The sequence below is a fragment of the Salvelinus sp. IW2-2015 genome, linkage group LG15, assembly GCF_002910315.2.
Source record: "Salvelinus sp. IW2-2015 linkage group LG15, ASM291031v2, whole genome shotgun sequence".
NCBI lineage: Eukaryota > Metazoa > Chordata > Actinopteri > Salmoniformes > Salmonidae > Salvelinus > Salvelinus sp. IW2-2015.
In genome coordinates, this window is record NC_036855.1 from 957,551 (window position 1) to 975,946 (window position 18,396).

The 18,396-nt window shown below is 42.3% G+C and overlaps 1 protein-coding gene across 1 annotated transcript in view; it reads right to left on the minus strand.

Annotated features, from left to right (window-relative positions):
- Window positions 1-18,396, minus strand: part of LOC111974732 (transmembrane protein 132C) — a 108,609-nt gene that overhangs the window by 58,726 nt on the left and 31,487 nt on the right. Inside the window, exon 2 of the mRNA XM_024002696.2 lies at window positions 132-275. Within this exon, the coding sequence (XP_023858464.1) occupies window positions 132-275 (144 nt within the window). The remainder of the gene's footprint in view (window positions 1-131; window positions 276-18,396) is intronic.

Genomic DNA, 18,396 nt, shown 5'->3' on the forward strand with positions numbered 1-18,396 from the left:
CGTCTGTACATCGTGGAGTCGAAGACCATCCAAGTAACAATATAGTTCTGTGTTCTGTTTATTGTGTTGGTTAGGCGGGCAATGATGTCGCAGACCGTTGTTAGGTAAGCGGGAAGTGTTCTTGACCGTACCTTGACCACGTCCTCGTCAGTGGACGTACAGCCGACCGTATCGTCCACCTCCCTCACAGTACCGTCCCACTCCACAGTGACCACCTTCACCGGTACTGCAACACGCCTGCCTGTTAGGATGGCCGTGTTCACGATCTCTGTGTCCTACGAGAGAGATAGAGAGAGAAGGGGAGAGGGGAGCAGAGAGAGAGAGAGGGGAGAGAAGGAGAGAGAGAGAGAGAGAGAGAGAGAGGAGAGGAGAAGAGAGAGAGAGTAGGAGAGAGGAGAGAGAGAGAGAGCAGAGAGAGAGAGAGAGAGAGAGAGAGAGAGAGAGAGAGAGAGAGAGAGAGAGAAGCAGAAAGACTACATTAAGACATTTATGAAAATCAAGAAACAGGCGGACTTCGTTTGATACAATTTTTTTCTCTCCATAAATGGCAAGGCATAACAAGCCCTTAAGGAGACTGCTCGTGTAGTCTGTCAATCTTGATTTGCCACAGGTTGCAGAATAATAGATCCTCTCCTTTGCAGCCAGTGGGCGATGCCACCAGCCCAGCCTAAATCACACTGTTGCCACCGATTGCAGAGCCAAATTGCAGAGCCAAATTGGTCCATTGTGGTCTTTTCCCCATGTGTACAAAGTACATACAGCAATTTGTCAGTAATGGGTATCAACTGGAAGCCCCACTGTGCTTTCAAGACCGCTCTGAGAGCCTATGTGTTGTAAATGACAGACCAAAAAACAGTGCATAGAAGTTTATCTAGAGATCATAACAGCTTTGAACATTACAACAGATGGGCTGTGTTTAAAAAGAGGCGAATGATGGATTACTCTCTTTCTCAAGACTGTTTGGCAAAATGAAGGCAAACATGACACAAATACCTGTCTGGTCTATGATAAGAATGAAATTGTTGCAAATCTGATGCAGTACGGTGACCCATGCAGTAGCAAAGCACAGTGGGAAACAGCAAACTCTTTTGGGTTTAATCACAGTCTTAAAGGGAGAGTTAATTATTTTTTGTATTTCCTTCATTAGTCCACTGTTAATACAATCCACAAAAAGTACAGAGCAAAAAATATGGCTGTGATGTGTTGTATTACATGAGTGAACTATTCCTTTAATCACAGACAGCTATTCAAACATCAGGTCCTTCATAAACACTTGAAGTTTAACAATAAGGATCTGTACACATAATTCATAATCTGGCATGTTTATGTCACTACATTTATTTTGATCTAGAGTATACAGAAAATTTAGAAAACTGATGGAAATTCCTTGGATTACATTGGGGACATTTCCCTTCTCTGCTTCAGTTTGATCCTCCTGATGTAATGGAGGTGATGATGTAATGGAGGGGATGATGTAATGGAGGGGATGATGTAATGGAGGGGATGATGTAATGGAGGTGATGATGTAATGGAGGTGATGATGTAATGGAGGTGATGATGTATTGGAGGTGATGATGTAATGGAGGTGATGATGTAATGGAGGTGATGATGTAATGGAGGTGATGATGTAATGGAGGTGATGATGTAATGGAGGTGATGAGGTAATGGAGGTGATGATGTAATGGAGGTGATGATGTAATGGAGGTGATGATGTAATGGAGGTGATGATGTAATGGAGGGGATGATGTAATGGAGGTGATGATGTAATGGAGGTGATGATGTAATGGAGGTAATTAGTAACTTAAAGATATCAGCAGTAGGTCATGATGAGATTGGTGCCTCTGGTGAAATAAGTGTCTTCCTCGATTACTGAGCCTCTAACGTACTGTATATCTTTACCAAATCTTTGCAATCTGGTAGTGTTCCTAAAGATTTAAAAAATTGCCAAAGTTATCCCCCTCTATAAATCTGGGAATCCAAGGTCTTTTAGAAATTATCGCCCAACATATGTACTACCATGTTTATTTTTAAATCCTAGAAAAATTGGTGTATAAGAGAAAGTTGAAACATTAAAATCACCCATATAGATTTCGTTAAAAACTACTCCACAGATATGTCTCTTTTGCTACTTGTGGATAAAATCTTTACAGCCCTTAACAATGAACACGCATCTTTTTAGATTTATCCAAAGCGTTTGACACGGTTGATCATTAAATATTACTTTCTAAATTGTATTATTACGGTTTTCATGATTATACATATAATTGGTTATATAGTTATGTTTATGATAGAGAACAATGTGTTTATGCAAACGGCTGTGCATCTACCAGAGCTAAGATATCCTGTGGAGTGCTCACAGGTTCGATAATTGGACTTTGTTATTCCTAATCTATATCAATGTCCTGCTGGGTCTTCTACAATACCATACTAATCTATTATTCACCGACCTTGCTGCTGGGTTTCTACATACCATACTAATCTAGAGTCAATGTCCTGCTGGGTCTTCTACCATACCATACTAATCTATATCAATGGCCTTGCTGCTGGTCTCTACCATACATATAATGAATATCAATGCCTTGCTGCTGGGTCTACTACCATACCATACTAATCTATATCAATGTCCTGCTGGGTCTTCTAGCATACATACTAATCTATATCAATGGCTGCTGGGTCTACTACCATACCATACTCCAATCTATATATCAATGCCTTCTCTGCGTCTTCTACCATACCATACTAATCTATATCAATGAACTTGCTGCTGGTCTTCTACCATACCATACTAATTATATCAATGGCCTTGCTGTGGGTTACTACATACAGACTAATCTAGATCAATGGCCTGCTGCTGGGTCTTCTACCTATACCATACTAATCTAGATCAATGGCCTTGCTGCTGGTCTTCTAACCTACCATACTAATCTATATAATGCCTTGCTGCTGGGTCTACTACCATACATACTAATCTAGATCAATGGCCTTGCTGCTGGGTTCTCTATCCATACCATACTAATCTAGATCAATGGCCTGCTGCTGGTGCTGCTTCTACCATACCATTACTATATCATATAATGAGATCAATGGCCTGGGTCTTCTACCATACATACTAATCTATATCAATGCCTTGCTGCTGGTCTTCTACAACCATACTAATCTATAATCAATGCGCGTGCTGGGTCTTCTACATACCATACTAATCTAGATCAAGATGGCTTGCTGCTGGGTCTTCTTACCATACCATACTAATCTATATCAACGACTGCTCTGGGTCTTCTACCATACCATACTAATCATATCAATGCGGCTCTGACTTGCGGTCTCTACCATACATACTAATCGTATATCAAATGAAGCTTGCTGCTGGGTCCTACTAACCATACCATACTAATCTATATCAATGCCTGCTGGGTCTACTACCATACCATACTAATCTAGATCAATGGCCTTGCTGCTGTCTTCTACCATACACATACTTAATCTATGATCAATGTCTGCTGGGTCTACTACCATACATACTAATCTATATCAATGGCTGCCTTGCTGCTGGGTCTACTACCATACCATGACTAATCATATCATGGCCTGCTGGGTCTTCTACCATACCATACTAATCTATATCAACGCCTTGCTGCTGGTCTTCTACCATACCATACTAATCTATATCAATGTCTGCTGGGTCTTACTACCATACCATACTAATCTATTATCAATAGCCTTGCTGCTGGGTCTTCTACGCATACCATACTAATCTATACAATGCCTGCTGGTGTCTCTACCATACATACTAATCTAATCAATGCCTGCTGCGCTGTCTACTACCATACCATACTAATCTATATCAATGGCTTGCTGCTGGGTCTTCTACCATACCATAACATAATCTGCTGGTCTTTATACTATTATAGCTCCCTGCTGGGTCTTCTACCATACCATACAATCTATATCAATGACCTTGCTGCTGGGTTCTACATCCTAGCTCTTAAAAGAGCTGTGTTTCTACCATCATACGAATCAGTATATCAATGGCCTGCCTGTTTATCTTCTACCAGTACCGCATACTAATCTGTATTATCAGAGTGGCTGAATGCTGACGGCGTCTTCTACACATACCATACGTAATTTTAATCAAGGCCTGCGTGGCGTCTTCTATCCATACCATACTAATCTATTCAATGGCTGCTGGGATTTGCATCTATCTATTCTTTCAATCCTGGGTCTTCTACCATACATATATCTATATCAAACGACCTTGCTGCGGTCTTTCTACCATATCATACTAATCTAGATCAATTGGCCTGCTGGTCTCTACATACCTATAACTATACAATGCTGCTGGCTCTAATACCATTGATCTATATCAATGGCCTTGCTGCTGGGTCTTCTACATACCATACTAATCTATATCAATGGCCCTGCTGGTCTTCTACCATACCATACTAATCTATATCAATTCGACTTGCTGGGTCTCTACTCATACCCATACTTAATCTATATCAATTGTCCTGGCTGGGTCTTCTACCATACCATACTAATCTAATGGATCAACTGGCCTGTCTGGTTTCTACCCATACCCAATATCTAAGTCTACTATCAATGTGCTGGGTCTCGTAACTGAGGCATACCATACTAATGTATTAATTAATGGCGCCTGTGCTGCTTGGGTCTCTTCTACCAATACATTACTAAATCTATATCAATGGCCTGTTGGGCGTTCTACCATACCATACTGAATCTTATATGCTTTGCTGGTCTTCCTACTACAACTCGTTATAACGCTTGCTGTGGTCTTCTAGCATACCATACTAATTATATCATGGCCTGCTGGGTTTCCTACGCCATACCATACTAATCTAGATCAAATGGCTGCTGGGTCTTTCTACATACAATACTAACTATGATATACAATAGGCCTGCTGGTGGACTCCTACATCCATACTAATTATATCAATGGCCCTTGCTGCTGGTCTTTAACCAATCCATATAATCTATATCAATGGCCTTGCTGCTGGGTCTTTACTCTACCTAACTTAGATAATGTCCTGGGCCATTTACAGATCGATGATAGATTATATGGGCCCTTGCTGGTGGGTCTTCTTACCATTACATACTAATCTAATATCAACATGAGCTGCTCTGGGTCTTTACCGTATAACGCATACTAATATATCAAGGCCTTGCGCGGTGTCTTCTTACCATACGCATACTAATCTCAGTACTCAATTGGGGCACCTCTGCTGGTCTTACCAACCAGACATACAATCCTATTAAGGTCCTGCTGGGTTCTCTATTCTACCAATCATCATGTCTAAGATGGTCTCACATATGAAACGCTAATAATGGCCTTGCTGCTCGGGTCCTTCTACATACCATAACATAATCTATCATCAATGGCCGCTGCTTGCGGGTTTCACATACCATACTAATCTAGAAATCAAATGGCCCCTGCTGGTCTTTCTACCAGATCATACTTCTATAATCAATGGCTTGCTGCTGGGTTGCTTACATACGATAACTAATCTCTATATCGGAATGGCCTTGCTGCGGTTTTCTACAAAATCCATACTAATCATAATCAAATGCTCTGCTGGGTTTCTACGCAATAACCAGTACTAATGTCTATATCAATGGCCCTTGCTGCTCGGGTCTTCTCCTACCATACTAATCAATCAAATGGCTACTGGGGTCTTCTACCATATCATACGTAATCTAGCTAATGTCCTGCTGGTCTTTACCATATCATACTAGATCTATACGAATGACCTTGCTGCTGGGTCTTCTACGATACATACTAATCTATGATCAATGGGGTCCTTCGCTGCTTGGTCTTTACGCATACCATACTTCTATATCAATGGCCTGCTGGGTTTCTCCACATACCCGATTACTAATCTAGATCAATGTCCTTCTGCTGGGTCTATCTACCATAACCATACTAATCTATATCCAATGCTCTGCTGGGTCTTCTACCCATTTACCATACTTAATCTAGAATAAGTCTTGCTGGTCTTCTACCATACCATACAATCTAAGATCAATGTTGCTGCTTGGGTCTTCGTACACATACCATACTCAAATCCTATATCAGGCTGCTGGGTCTTCTACCATACCATGACTAAGTCTAGATTCAATGGGCTTGCTGCTCGGGTTCTTACCATACCATACTAATTCTATATCATGGCCTTGCTTGCGGTCTATCTACATACCATACTAATCAAGATCAAATGCTTGCTGCTGGGCTCTTCTACCTACATACTAATCATATACTCAATGCGCCTGCATGGGTTTCTACCATACCTTTCAATTATCTAATGCTGGTTTCTACATCAAATGATCCGCTAATATGTTGGTTGGTCTATACTACTACTATCATGGCTACTCTACAGCTACTAATCTATATAATGCTTGCGCTGCGGTCTCTTACCATACCATAGACTAATCGTAATCAACTGGTGCCTGCTGGGTTGCTCTACCCATACTCTCTCAATCTAGATTCAATGGCACTGCTTGGCTGTCTTCTACATACCATACTACGATCAATGGCCGCCGCCTGGTCTGTCTACACATTACCATACCTTAATCTAGATATCAACGCCTTGCTGCCTGGGATCTTCTATAGTACCATACGTAATCTATATCGAATGGGCCTTGCTGCTGTCTTCTACCATACCGATACTAATTAATCGAATGGCTTGCTGCTGGGTCTTCTATACCATACCGATGACTAATCTATATCAATGGCCTGGCCTGGGTCTTCTGACCATACTCATACTAATCATATTCAATCGCCTGCTGGGTCTACTACTCATTACCATACTAATCTATATCAATGGCGCTTCGCTTGCTGGTCTTCTACGCCATACCGATACAATCTTATATCAAATGGCCTGCTGCGGTTTCTACCATACCCATACCTAATCCTATATCAAGTGGCCTTGCGCTGGTCTCTCTACCATGACCATACTAATCTATACCAATGGCCTTTGCTGCTGGGTCTTCTACCGCGATACGCTATACTAATCTATATCAGATGTGCCTGCTGGGTCTTTTCTACCATACCCATACTGTAATCGTAGATCAATGGCCTTGGCTAGCCTGGGCGTCTACTACCATACCATAACTAATCTATATGCAATGCCTGCGGTCTTCTACTCTTATACCAATCTAATCTAGAGTCAGATGCCTTGCGCTGCGTCTTTTCTACATACCATACTAGATCTATATCATATGCCTTGCGCTGCTCTACTACCATACGCCATAGCAATCTGTATTTCAATTGGTCCCCTTGCTGGCTGGTCTTTTCTACCATACCGATCACTAATCTATATCCTCAATGGCCTGCGCGGTCTTCTACCGATACCATAGCTAATCTATATCAATGTGGCCTGCTGGGTTGTCTACCAATAGCCATACAATCTATGATCAACGGACCTTGCTGCTGGTCTTCGACCATACCGATACTAATCTATATCAATGGCCTTGCTGCTGGGTCTACTAACCATACCGATGACTAATCTATGATCAATGGGCGCTGCTCGGGTCTTCTACCATACCATTACTAATCTATATCAATTTCTCTGCTGGCGGATCTGTCTTTTACCCATTACCATACTAATCTATATTCAATGTCCTTCATGGTCTTTCTACCATACCAACTAATCTATATCAAATGTGCCTGCTGGGTCTTCTACCATACCATACTAATCTATATCAATGGCCTGCTGGGTCTACTACCATACTTCCCCTTCTCTTTGCTGATGATATCAATGAGATTGTATCACACCATTTGTATTTGCTTATTAATGAAGCCAACTCAGGAATCGGCCATTTTTCTGAATGGTTCCAGATAAAAAAATGTATCTTTAAATGTAAAAAGAATAAGAAATATTGTAAAAAAATAAAATTAAAACATGTAAAAGCCAGAATCTCAATTGGTGGGAATGAAATGGAACAATTCACATCCACTAGATACCTCTGAGTTTTAATTGATGAAAAGTTATCCTGAAAATATCATATTCAATTTGTCTCTAGCAAGGTGATGACATCGGTTGGTATCATCAGAAAGATGATGTCACGATCGTCGTAATGAGCGGACCAAGGCGTTGAAGTTCCACATCTTTATTACGGTGAAACTTTAAACAAAAAAACAATAAACCAATAACGAACCGTGAAAGTAGTGGTGCACCTGCACAAACACAAAACAATATCCCACAAACACAGGTGGGAAAAATGGCTACCTAAATATGATCCCCAATTAGAGGCAATGATTACCAGCTGCCTCTAATTGGGAACCATACAAAACACCAACATAGAAATATTGAGCTAGAACACCCCTTAGTCACGCCCTGACCTACTACACCATAGAGAACCAAGGGCTCTCTATGGTCAGGGTGTGACAGATGAGTGGTTTGGTTCATCAGGCTTGCTTCCTAACTCTATACTATAGCTTAATTTACCCATATCTAATTTACTGTAATATTGTCTGGGCCAGTGCATACAGTGCATTGCAAAAGTATTCATCCCCCTTGACATTTTTCCTATTTTGTTGCATTACAACCTGTCATTTAAATTGATTTTTATTTGGATTTAAGGGGAAACATTTAAATGTCTTGGAATGGCCTAGTCAAAGCCCAGACCTCAATCCAATTGAGAATCTGTGGTATGACTTAAAGATTGCTGTACACCAGCGGAACCCATCCAACTTGAAGGAGCTGGAGCAGTTTTTTCTTGAAGAATGGGCAAAAATCCCAGTGGCTAGTTATGACAAGCTTATAGAGACATAAACCAAGAGACTTGCAGCTGTAATTACTGCAAAAAGTGGCTCTACAAAGTAGTTATGTACGCTCAAGTTTATTTCTTATTTCTTGTTTGTTTCATAATAAAATATATTTAGCATCTTCAAAGTGGTAGGCATGTTGTGTAAATCAAATGATACAAACCCCCCAAAAAATCAATTTTAATTCCAGGTTGTAAGGCAACAAAATAGGAAAAATGCAAAAGGGGTGAATACTTTCGCAAGACACTGTATGCCTCTTACCTACACAAATTTCTCATCATACAAAATACATTTGCAAGACTAGCCACCTCCCTCTAATTACCTGGCTCCATCTGCACCTTTGTTTAAGAAACTCAATATCTTGTCTCTTTACCACATTAATGTTCGGCAATTATGAACTTTAACCTACAAATACTCCTACCTCCCAGGAAGTCTACCCTTTCATGGATTCTTCCAGGTTAATTCAGAAATTCATCTATCTAACACTGTGATAACCTTCACCCTCCCCACTGCTGCACCTCACATAGTCAATTCTCTATCAGATACAGAGGTAAGAGAAGACTGGGGGTCCGCCTGATGAACCAAACTACCCAGTAATCTCCTCCATGAAGACTGGGGGTCAGCCTGATGAACCAAACTACCCAGTAAACTCCTATAAAGGGGATAGGGTGTCATTTGGCTGGTCTAAAGTGTGGCACTATGAAGGGGATAGGGTGTCATTTGGCTGGTTCTAAAGTAGTGCACTATGAAGGGATAGGGTGTCATTTGGCTGGTCCTAAAGTAGTGCATTATGAAGGGGATAGGGTGTCATTTGGCTGGTCTAAAGTAGTGCACTATAACAGGGGATAGGGTGTCATTTGGCTGGTCTAAAGTAAGTGCACGGATAGGTGTCATTGTGAAAGGGACTAATGGGGATAGGGTTATTTGGAATGCAACCCTATGTTTGTAACAGCCACTGTTTTTTACAGACCACTCCTCTATATAATATGGATATGTTATTGTAAATAAGATGTTGTTCTTCAAGTTTGACTTGCCCTAATTTATATAAAGCTTAAATAAATAGCAAAAAATAATATAAAAAGCGCATTTCAATATTAATTTTACCTGATTACATATTTCATGTGGAATGTTTAGCCAAGGACCAATATCATTGCTTCCTATTTACAGTGGATATAAGCACGAATCTGAAGAACCGTGGGAAAGAATAATATAGTATGTGCATGTGCGAGAGGAGAGAGAGAAGAGAGAGTGAGGAGTGTGTGAGAGTGTGTGAGAGTGTAGTGGAGAGTGTTGTGAGAGAGTGTGTGAGAGAAGAGAGAGAGAGAGAGAGAGAGTTAGAGAGAGAGAGAGAGAGAGAGAGAGAGAGAGAGAGAAAGAGAGAGAGAGAGAGAATGAGAGAGCAGAGAGAGAGAGGACGAGAAGAGAGAGAGAGAGAGAGAAAGAGAGAGAGAGGCGAGCAGAGAGAGAAGAGAGAGAGAGAGCAGAGAGAGAGAGAGAGAGAGAGAGAGAGGAGAGAGAACGGAGACGGTGGTTATGTCTGTCCAGGACAGAATGTGCAACTGAATGTGTTGTTATCTGTGAAGGTAGTAGTCGTTGTAATGAACAGTGGGATGAGTGCCCCACTACCATCCCTCAACTGATGTGAAGTTCTAACGCGGAGGCAGCAAGCCAGAGCAGGCAGGGTGTGGGGGGTTGAGAGGAGAACAGTGCCAGTTGCCACACCAAATTGACATTTAACATTATGAAAAGGATGGTAATTGCTCGGAGAGGGGTTCAACGCATCTGGCCCCTACAGCCGTCTCTGCTGGCAATATGAGCAGGCTATTTAGAAGCAAGACTTGCCAATGAACTCTCTGCCACTCACATACACACCATCTCTGTCTCTCTCACACATTACCACACACCACATAAAGAGGGAGAGAAGATGAGAGACGCGGGGGCTGAGGAGGAGTAAAATAAAAAAAATAATAAAAAAGAAAAAAAACAACAAAACAAAAAGAAAAAAAAACCAAAAATATAATGGAGTAGATGATTCGGCAAGATCTGGTTTGTACGGTCGAAGCGGGCGAGAAGAGGCGAAAGAGAAGATTGACATCGGGCAGTGCCTTAACAAACCGGTTCTATCTAGACTTCAAAGCGGTTCCTTCGCGCTCTGTCCCATAGCGAGAACCCTTTAGAAAGAACAATGTTTGGTTCCAGCGAGAAACCGCTTTTGTTTCCATTAAGAACCCTGTCCACAGAGGTTCTACATGAACCAAAAAAAGGAGTTATCCTATGGGGACAGAGAAGACTGACCGAATAACATTTTTGGAACCCTTTTTTCTAAAAGTGCCCGTGATGAGGTGTTCACTAAAGAGTCACTGAGTTCAAAGCAGACCCAGCATTCGTCCTGACATGAGTAACTGTGTCTGTCTGCAACTAGTCAGCACCCAGGCTGAGTTTAAGGAGGCTGCCACGGATTTCTTGCAAAACCAAACAGCTGGCAGCAATGAGAATGACTGTCATGGGAGAATTTATTTTTACGCCGCAAAATCACATGCTCAGACATTGCAAACCCTGGTGGCATGGGAGAGAAACGCAGGGCCAATAACGCTGAACGAATTGTCGATAAAACACAAAAGTAATCTTCAAATACAGAATCATTTAAATGCATTTGTGTTGTTTCATGGGGCCAAAACACAACAAACAAGCAAGCAAGACAAATGCATTAAGACAATACAAACAGTCTTGAAAGAATTGAAGAATGAGGAGTTGTTTGGTTTAATCATGTCTGTCTTGCTCATAAGCGTTGGTTCAACAGGTTGCTTCAGCAGTTGGGAGCTCAGGGCAGCGAGAAGCGAAGAGCAGCAGACCAAGCTTAAAGTTGCTAGGGACCAAAGTAGGAGGCCCGAGAGAAGGAGTTCGCTTTGTAGAGTGGCCCACTTGTGCCCAGAATTTAATGAGAGAAAGGACGACCACATTGTTGACAAAAAAGGCCTCCAAAAAGTTAATTGATTCGATAGCAGGCAACCAAATAATAATGAGAATAATTGATTCAGATAAATATTTCCATACAATATACATATGGAAGACTGAACAAAAAAATATCAAGCGCAAAAGACATACAAAACAATTCAAAGATTTAACTCAAGTTACAGGTCCCACATAAAGGAAATCCGTCAATTCATTACAGGAATCCTAATCGAATGAATTAGAGTATTCTTATGAGAACGTAATTGAAAAATACCAGCTGGGGTCACAGATAAAGAAACTTTTTTTTTTTTAAAAGTAAGGCCGTGGATGAAAACAGAAAAGCTGTCAGTATCTATTGGTGCTGACCACCATTTGCCTCATAAAGCAGCGCTGACATATCTCCTTCTTCGTATAGTTGATATCAGATTTTGGCTCTGTGAAAGAATGTGTCCCACTTCTCTTCATTCGGTGTGCAAAGTATGCTGGAAATATCTGTCGAGAAACTAGATTTCATGCTGTCACAACATGTCGATGGGGTGAGATATGCAGCCATGGAAGAATTGGGGCATTCTTCAGCTTCCAGGAAATTTGTACAAGATCCTGTACATGTGTTGGAATATTTTTGGCTTCTTTTTTTCATTCGTCATTAGCGTTAGTATGCTAGCAGTAACTCCAATGTGGTTGAATCTGTCCTCAGTTCTCCTATCACAGCCATAAACTCTGTAACTGTTTTAAAGTCCCCGATATGGCCTCATCCCTGAGGGGTTTCCTTTCTCTCTGGCAAACTGAGTTAGGAAGAGACGGGCGTATCTTTAGCCAGTGACTGGGTGTACTGATACACCATCCAAAGGTGTAACTGAATCTGACTTCACTATCTTCAAGATGGAGTAGGAATTGTTGCCATCTGAAACCAATAGATGCGCCTTCTTGACAAAAGGACAGTACTGGAGAAAACCTCCCTCGTCTTTGTGGTGAAATCTGGATTGTTATATAACGACTACGAGGTTATGTTGGAAATTCACTATTTGAAATTCACTATTTCGATCTTGATGTGTAATGATGAGTGGGATCCATAGCGAAGAAGAAATATGGCATTGTTGTTGGGTGCAAGAAGATTTGAGGCAAGAAGTCCTGTGCTGTAGAAGTTGCATTGAAAGAGAAAAAATTCGTCGGAAATCTAACCACTTGTAGAGTATTGTGTGACAGCACAGATAGAGTCGCAGAAGTGTCCCAATACTTATGAATATACTAGTCTAGCTTGAGGTGACAGGAAGCAAGATTTGATTTTTACGAAGTCAAAGTATAATGAACTTACGTATGATAGAAAGCTCTAGTATAAGTTCTTGACAGAGAGGGTGTCAGGCCTGTCTGGGGTAGAAGAATCTACATATATGAATGAAGTGAAGAAACTATGAATTGAGGCAGTTCGATATTGGTATTTTGATGAAAGGTTGAAAACTTTGTAAGAAAAGACAACAAATATGAGATGATTAAAGAGCGAAGAAATATAGTATCCAATTGACATTAGTGAGGCAGACGTGCTGTCAGAGGAAGGCCGTCGAGAGGTGACACCTAAAGAATTGCTGAGAGTGAATTAATACATTTCTAATGCAGAAGATCGCTGGATAGAGCAAACAACAGAAGAAGCAGACATAAAGTAAGTGGACGAAGAAAGGTCAAGGGTGGAGTGCATACTCTGAGAAGTTTAAGAAACACAAGTGATCCTAAGCCTAGGGAGACCAGAAATGTCCCTAAGGAATGACTGTGAACCATCTCCCCTGTTAAGTTACTCATATCAGGTATTAAACTGAGGGTCCGAAAAGAGATCGTGGGTAACCTGAAATAAATGCCTAATCTTAACGAAACCATTATCACCACTGTCAATAGTAGCGGACGAGATTAGCTAAGTACGTGGCACCGCTCTCATGTTGTCGCTTCGCTCGCTCTCTCCGCCTTCTTCCTCTCACACGCACCTCATCACCTCATCTGTATCCGTCATGCCTCCTCTCTCGTTCATCTCCCCATCGTATTGGCATCCTCTTACCCTCTAAACTACTTCCACCCGTCATGCCATCCTTCCTCCTTCTCTCCATCTCTATTCTCCTCGAGCCATGTCTCTCTTCTTACCTCATTCAGTGTACACCTACTCTCCCTTCTCATTCTCTCTTGTCTCCTACTCTCGAACCCACTCTCGTCTTCTCCCATCCACTTGTTCCACCCCATCTCCACCCCTCACATTCACTCTGCTATCCCCCTCCTTCTCCGTACAAGCATCATCTCTCTCCGCCGTCGCTCTCTGTTCCTACACACATCACATTCCCCGCCTCCCCCCCTCATTCCCTGTCCCTTTTGCCCCCCTCACCTCCCCTGCTTCCCTCGCCCCTCGCACTCTACCTCTCCCCTCCCTCTCTCCTCTCTCTCTCCCTGTCTGCTCTCTCCCTCTCTCTTTCCCCCCTCCCTCTCCCCCCCCTTCTCTCTCCCTTCTCCCCTCTCTCTCCCGGCTCATAAGTGCCAAATCAAAGCAGACAGTTTATCCTCCTCTGCCAGCTTGCATGACTTGACGACCCCGTCACACAGGCAGCCACTGCGCTCCCTGCGCACGTATTGTGACCCTCTACAAGACATCCTATGCCTTCCCTGACGTTGCATCCGTTCACTCTAGCTCTGCCTCCCCTTTACCCATTCCCTACCACCCATCCAGGCAACGCTCCTCAGCAGTCAAGAGCATTTGGGCAACACACACAGATGCCAGTAGCAGTGAGGATTCTTCACCGGAAGGCGATGAAATACGGACCTCCTATGCAAAATAAGCATCAATGAGAATTGCATGTGTGTGTGTGTGTGTTGTGTGTGTTGTGTGTTGAAATGTGTGTGTTTTGGTGTGTGTGTGTACTAAGTTGTGTATGCGTCATTCTATCGACACGAATGAAGGCGTGCCGATGGAGTCAAAGGTGAGATTGGAAAACGTCTATCAAGCCAAAGCAACTGCCTGGAATCGACCACGACCATGGAGAAAAGATACGCGAGAAGAGAAGGTGAGTGATTGACACAAGCTAATATAAAAAGCGCAAACTCTTTCACTTTTACCTGGCGGGGGGGGGGCAGGCAGATCTTTACACGGGCTGTAGGATGATCCGGGCCCAGAAAGACAATGTCATTCCATAGTATACTTTCATATCTATCAAGTAATCCCACCACAGTCACAATTTTACCAACAGCACGCAACCTAAATACGAGTGACAGTGAGAGGAATGAACGGATTATCAGCTTGAAATCAGACAAGCAGAGCAAACAAACCAACCCCAAGAAAACCCAAAAAACACCATAGTCTACAAACCAGTTCAAGGTAAGTAGGGAAGAAAGCATATGAAAAGGCAGGACGACCAGTGTGCAATCTGTGTAATGTGTTAAATTCAGTTAATTACCCTGCCGTCACTTTTAGCCTCCCATACATAGCACAAACTGTGAAACCGAAGGCACAAGCTTATGCAAATGCCACACCGAGAGAGAACAATAGGAAAATGAATATCCTTTGAACGCCACATGACTTATCCTTTACAGACCAATTTTGGCTATGTGTTTATCAACAGTTCCGAGGGTAGGGGGGGGGGGGGGTCCTTTAGATTTTCCCTGGAGGAAAAAAAAGACGAGTGAGAGGAGAGAGTATTTCATGCTTGTCCGGTGGAATTATTAAGTTTCCCGTCAAAATGAAATGCTATGAAACGCTTCCTGCTGTCTTCAAAAGCGCAGGGCCGTGGTTAAAGTTAGGGGATGCTGATAAGGACTGTGTGAATGGTCACCTGGTGGAAGGATACACGTCGGGAGACGGACGAGACGAGGCTTTCTGTAATGTGACTGATCTTACTATGGCTAGTGTGCCGTATCCAGAACCAAGCCCTCACATGAAAACATTGGAACCATTTACAGCAACGGATGCAATGTTCACCACATATAGGAAGAGAGTAGGGTTGAGGTCAACACCCTTTCAATTGCAGTCAATTCAGAAACTAAACAAAATTTAAATTCAATTTCCAAATGTTCCAAATTGAAAATCATTGGAATTTCAGTGTACTTCCTGAATTGACGGGAATTGAGCCCAGTCCTGGAAGAGAGGTTTGATTTCCCACTGATCATAGGAAACGGTTGTGGATTCAAGTGTGTTCGGGCGGTCACTAGTGTGCTTGTCACTGAGCAATGAAAAATCCCCCCACCCCACCCATGAAAATAAATCAATCAAATTCGACAAAGAAACAGCTCAACTGTAAACGACCATTCTACAATAACAAATAAGACCCGACTGGCATCACACGATATACTGCTGTTTTGTTTTGCTCCAGTACAGTGTGTAACCTGACGAGCGTGTTGTATTTGCAGCGTGTATTGTCTACTCCCCTCACGGCTGAGTTAACACAAGCAGCAGGCTCGTGCTGCTGCTTCTCCATCCACTGAAATGTGGGGATTTCATTCCTCCATTCTGGCCCTGCATGACTAGCCACACCTCCCCCCAGGCCACCAATTCCATGCATCTTATTTCTGCTAACAGGTTTGATCTTTCTCCACGCTCCACTGAATGTTTGCAACTAATTTCAACAAATTCTGTCACTTGGGAAGCAGACCATCTTTTTTTTTTTGCAGAGGGGGGCAGGTTTTCATTTTTTTTCTCCAAATTGCTTCAATGCTCAATACACAAAGTCATTTCGTATTTTTCTTCTCCACCCTCTGTCATTTCAGTAAAAAAAAAAAAAAAAATTGCCTACCAAATCCTGACTGGACTCCAGGGCATATTTATTTTATTTAACCAACTAGCCCAGAATTCATTTATCTGAAACTTTGCTTCAATGTAAGTCTTCAGTGTACTTTGGGTTAGGGTTAGGGTTAGGGTTAGGGTTAGGGTTAGGGTTAGGGTTAGCATCCACATTGACTAGCCTGCACTTAGCCACATTCCTTGTTCTGATGGGATGAATGTGTTAGACTGAGTACAATGGCTGCTCAATGTTAAGAGGCACTCTTCCACTGCTGCTTAACAGCACTACAGTTTCAGCTCAGTTACAAACATACGTCTCTTACCACTGAGGCAGCAGACACTTATCTAAAGGCCAATGAAATTCAACAACATGTCCCCTGTCGAGTGAGCAGCCAATCCCCTCTCAGTGTGACTGAGAGCCAACGCGTCCAGTTATTTTGAAAGGCTAACAGGCCACGCACAGGTAACAACGGAGGAGAATGAAGCGGTCACAAAAGGGAGGATATTGCAATCAATAATAGATTGAAACACACCACAAGGGCCCCACATTGGGTGACAGTGCCAGTCCTCTCCAACCTCTACCTGCGAGGACATGGGAGATGGAGACTGAGGATACATCCCAAATTTACACCCTGTTCCCTATATAGTGTCATACTAGCGTACTATAAAGGGAATAGGATGCCATTTGGGATGAAGACTGTGCGGCTGAGGGACATGCCACGGCAAGCCCATCAAATGGCTGGCTAATTGACTCATTTGCTGATTGGTGCTTCAGCTGGAAGTCACTCAGGCTAACACTCCTCTGGTGACAGACGCTTCGATCCAATAACATGCCATTTTGGCCTAATAGGTTTCAGGGGGAAACATATAGACCAGATGCTGTTTCTGGGAGCAGGAAATCAGGTCATGGCCAAGAGGACAAATGCTCTGGTAAAAGTCAAGATGACAGACTCTCTGCTTTTACTGTGATTGACTTATGTGACTGTATTTACAGTATTTTACCTTGCATATTGGGTGGCAAAAGTGTCATCCACATATCTAAATGTCAACAACAACAAAAAAGCTTTACTACCGTTTCCAGAAAAGGATTCAAAAGATTTTCTAGAACGATGTCAGTAATTGAGCACAGATCATTTGAATATAGTTGCGACTAAACTGTCTCACATAATTCCACCCAAGGCAGCTCATAACGAAATACAATTATCCTTCAATAAAACACAACCTTGGATCATAGAGCAACGCTGTCCCTCCCACTAGAAAAATAACGCTTTCAAACCCCAAGGGCCAATTTTGTTCAATGCCATTGTATTGTGTTATAATGTAGCATAATTGGGATAATTTACAACATATACTTTGCCGCCTCTGGGACAAGCAGTAACAAGTAGGGTTAGTTCATCTGTTTTTTTGTTGAAAACAGACAAACAAATGGACAACGTGTTTTACGAGCCTGGCCAAGGCTGTCTGTGGTAGTATTTAGAGAGACTGAAGTACAATTTATGTAACAGCTGATTAGCATAAACAGAAATGACATCATAAGGCTATTTCATGTTACTGTGTGCGCTGGTGACATGCACAGTATTGGCTATTGAACAGTGAAAGGAACATAATACATCTCCAATTAGGTTCGATGGCGCAACTAGCACAACTCAACCCGCAGTGGACGACGTGATGAAATGACGTGGTAGCATCCTCGCGACAACCAAGGGCACTGTGGATGGGGTTAGAGGAAGCTACGACTCTCAGGATTTTGGGTTCAATTGCAGTGCAATCACAGTTTTTTTTTCTTTTTTCTTTTTTTTCTATTTTAACCCTAACCCTAACCCTAACCCTAACCTTAACCCTAACCCTAACCTTAACCCTAACCCTAACCCTAACCCTAACCTTAACCCTAACCCTAACCCTAACCCTAACCCTAACCTTAACC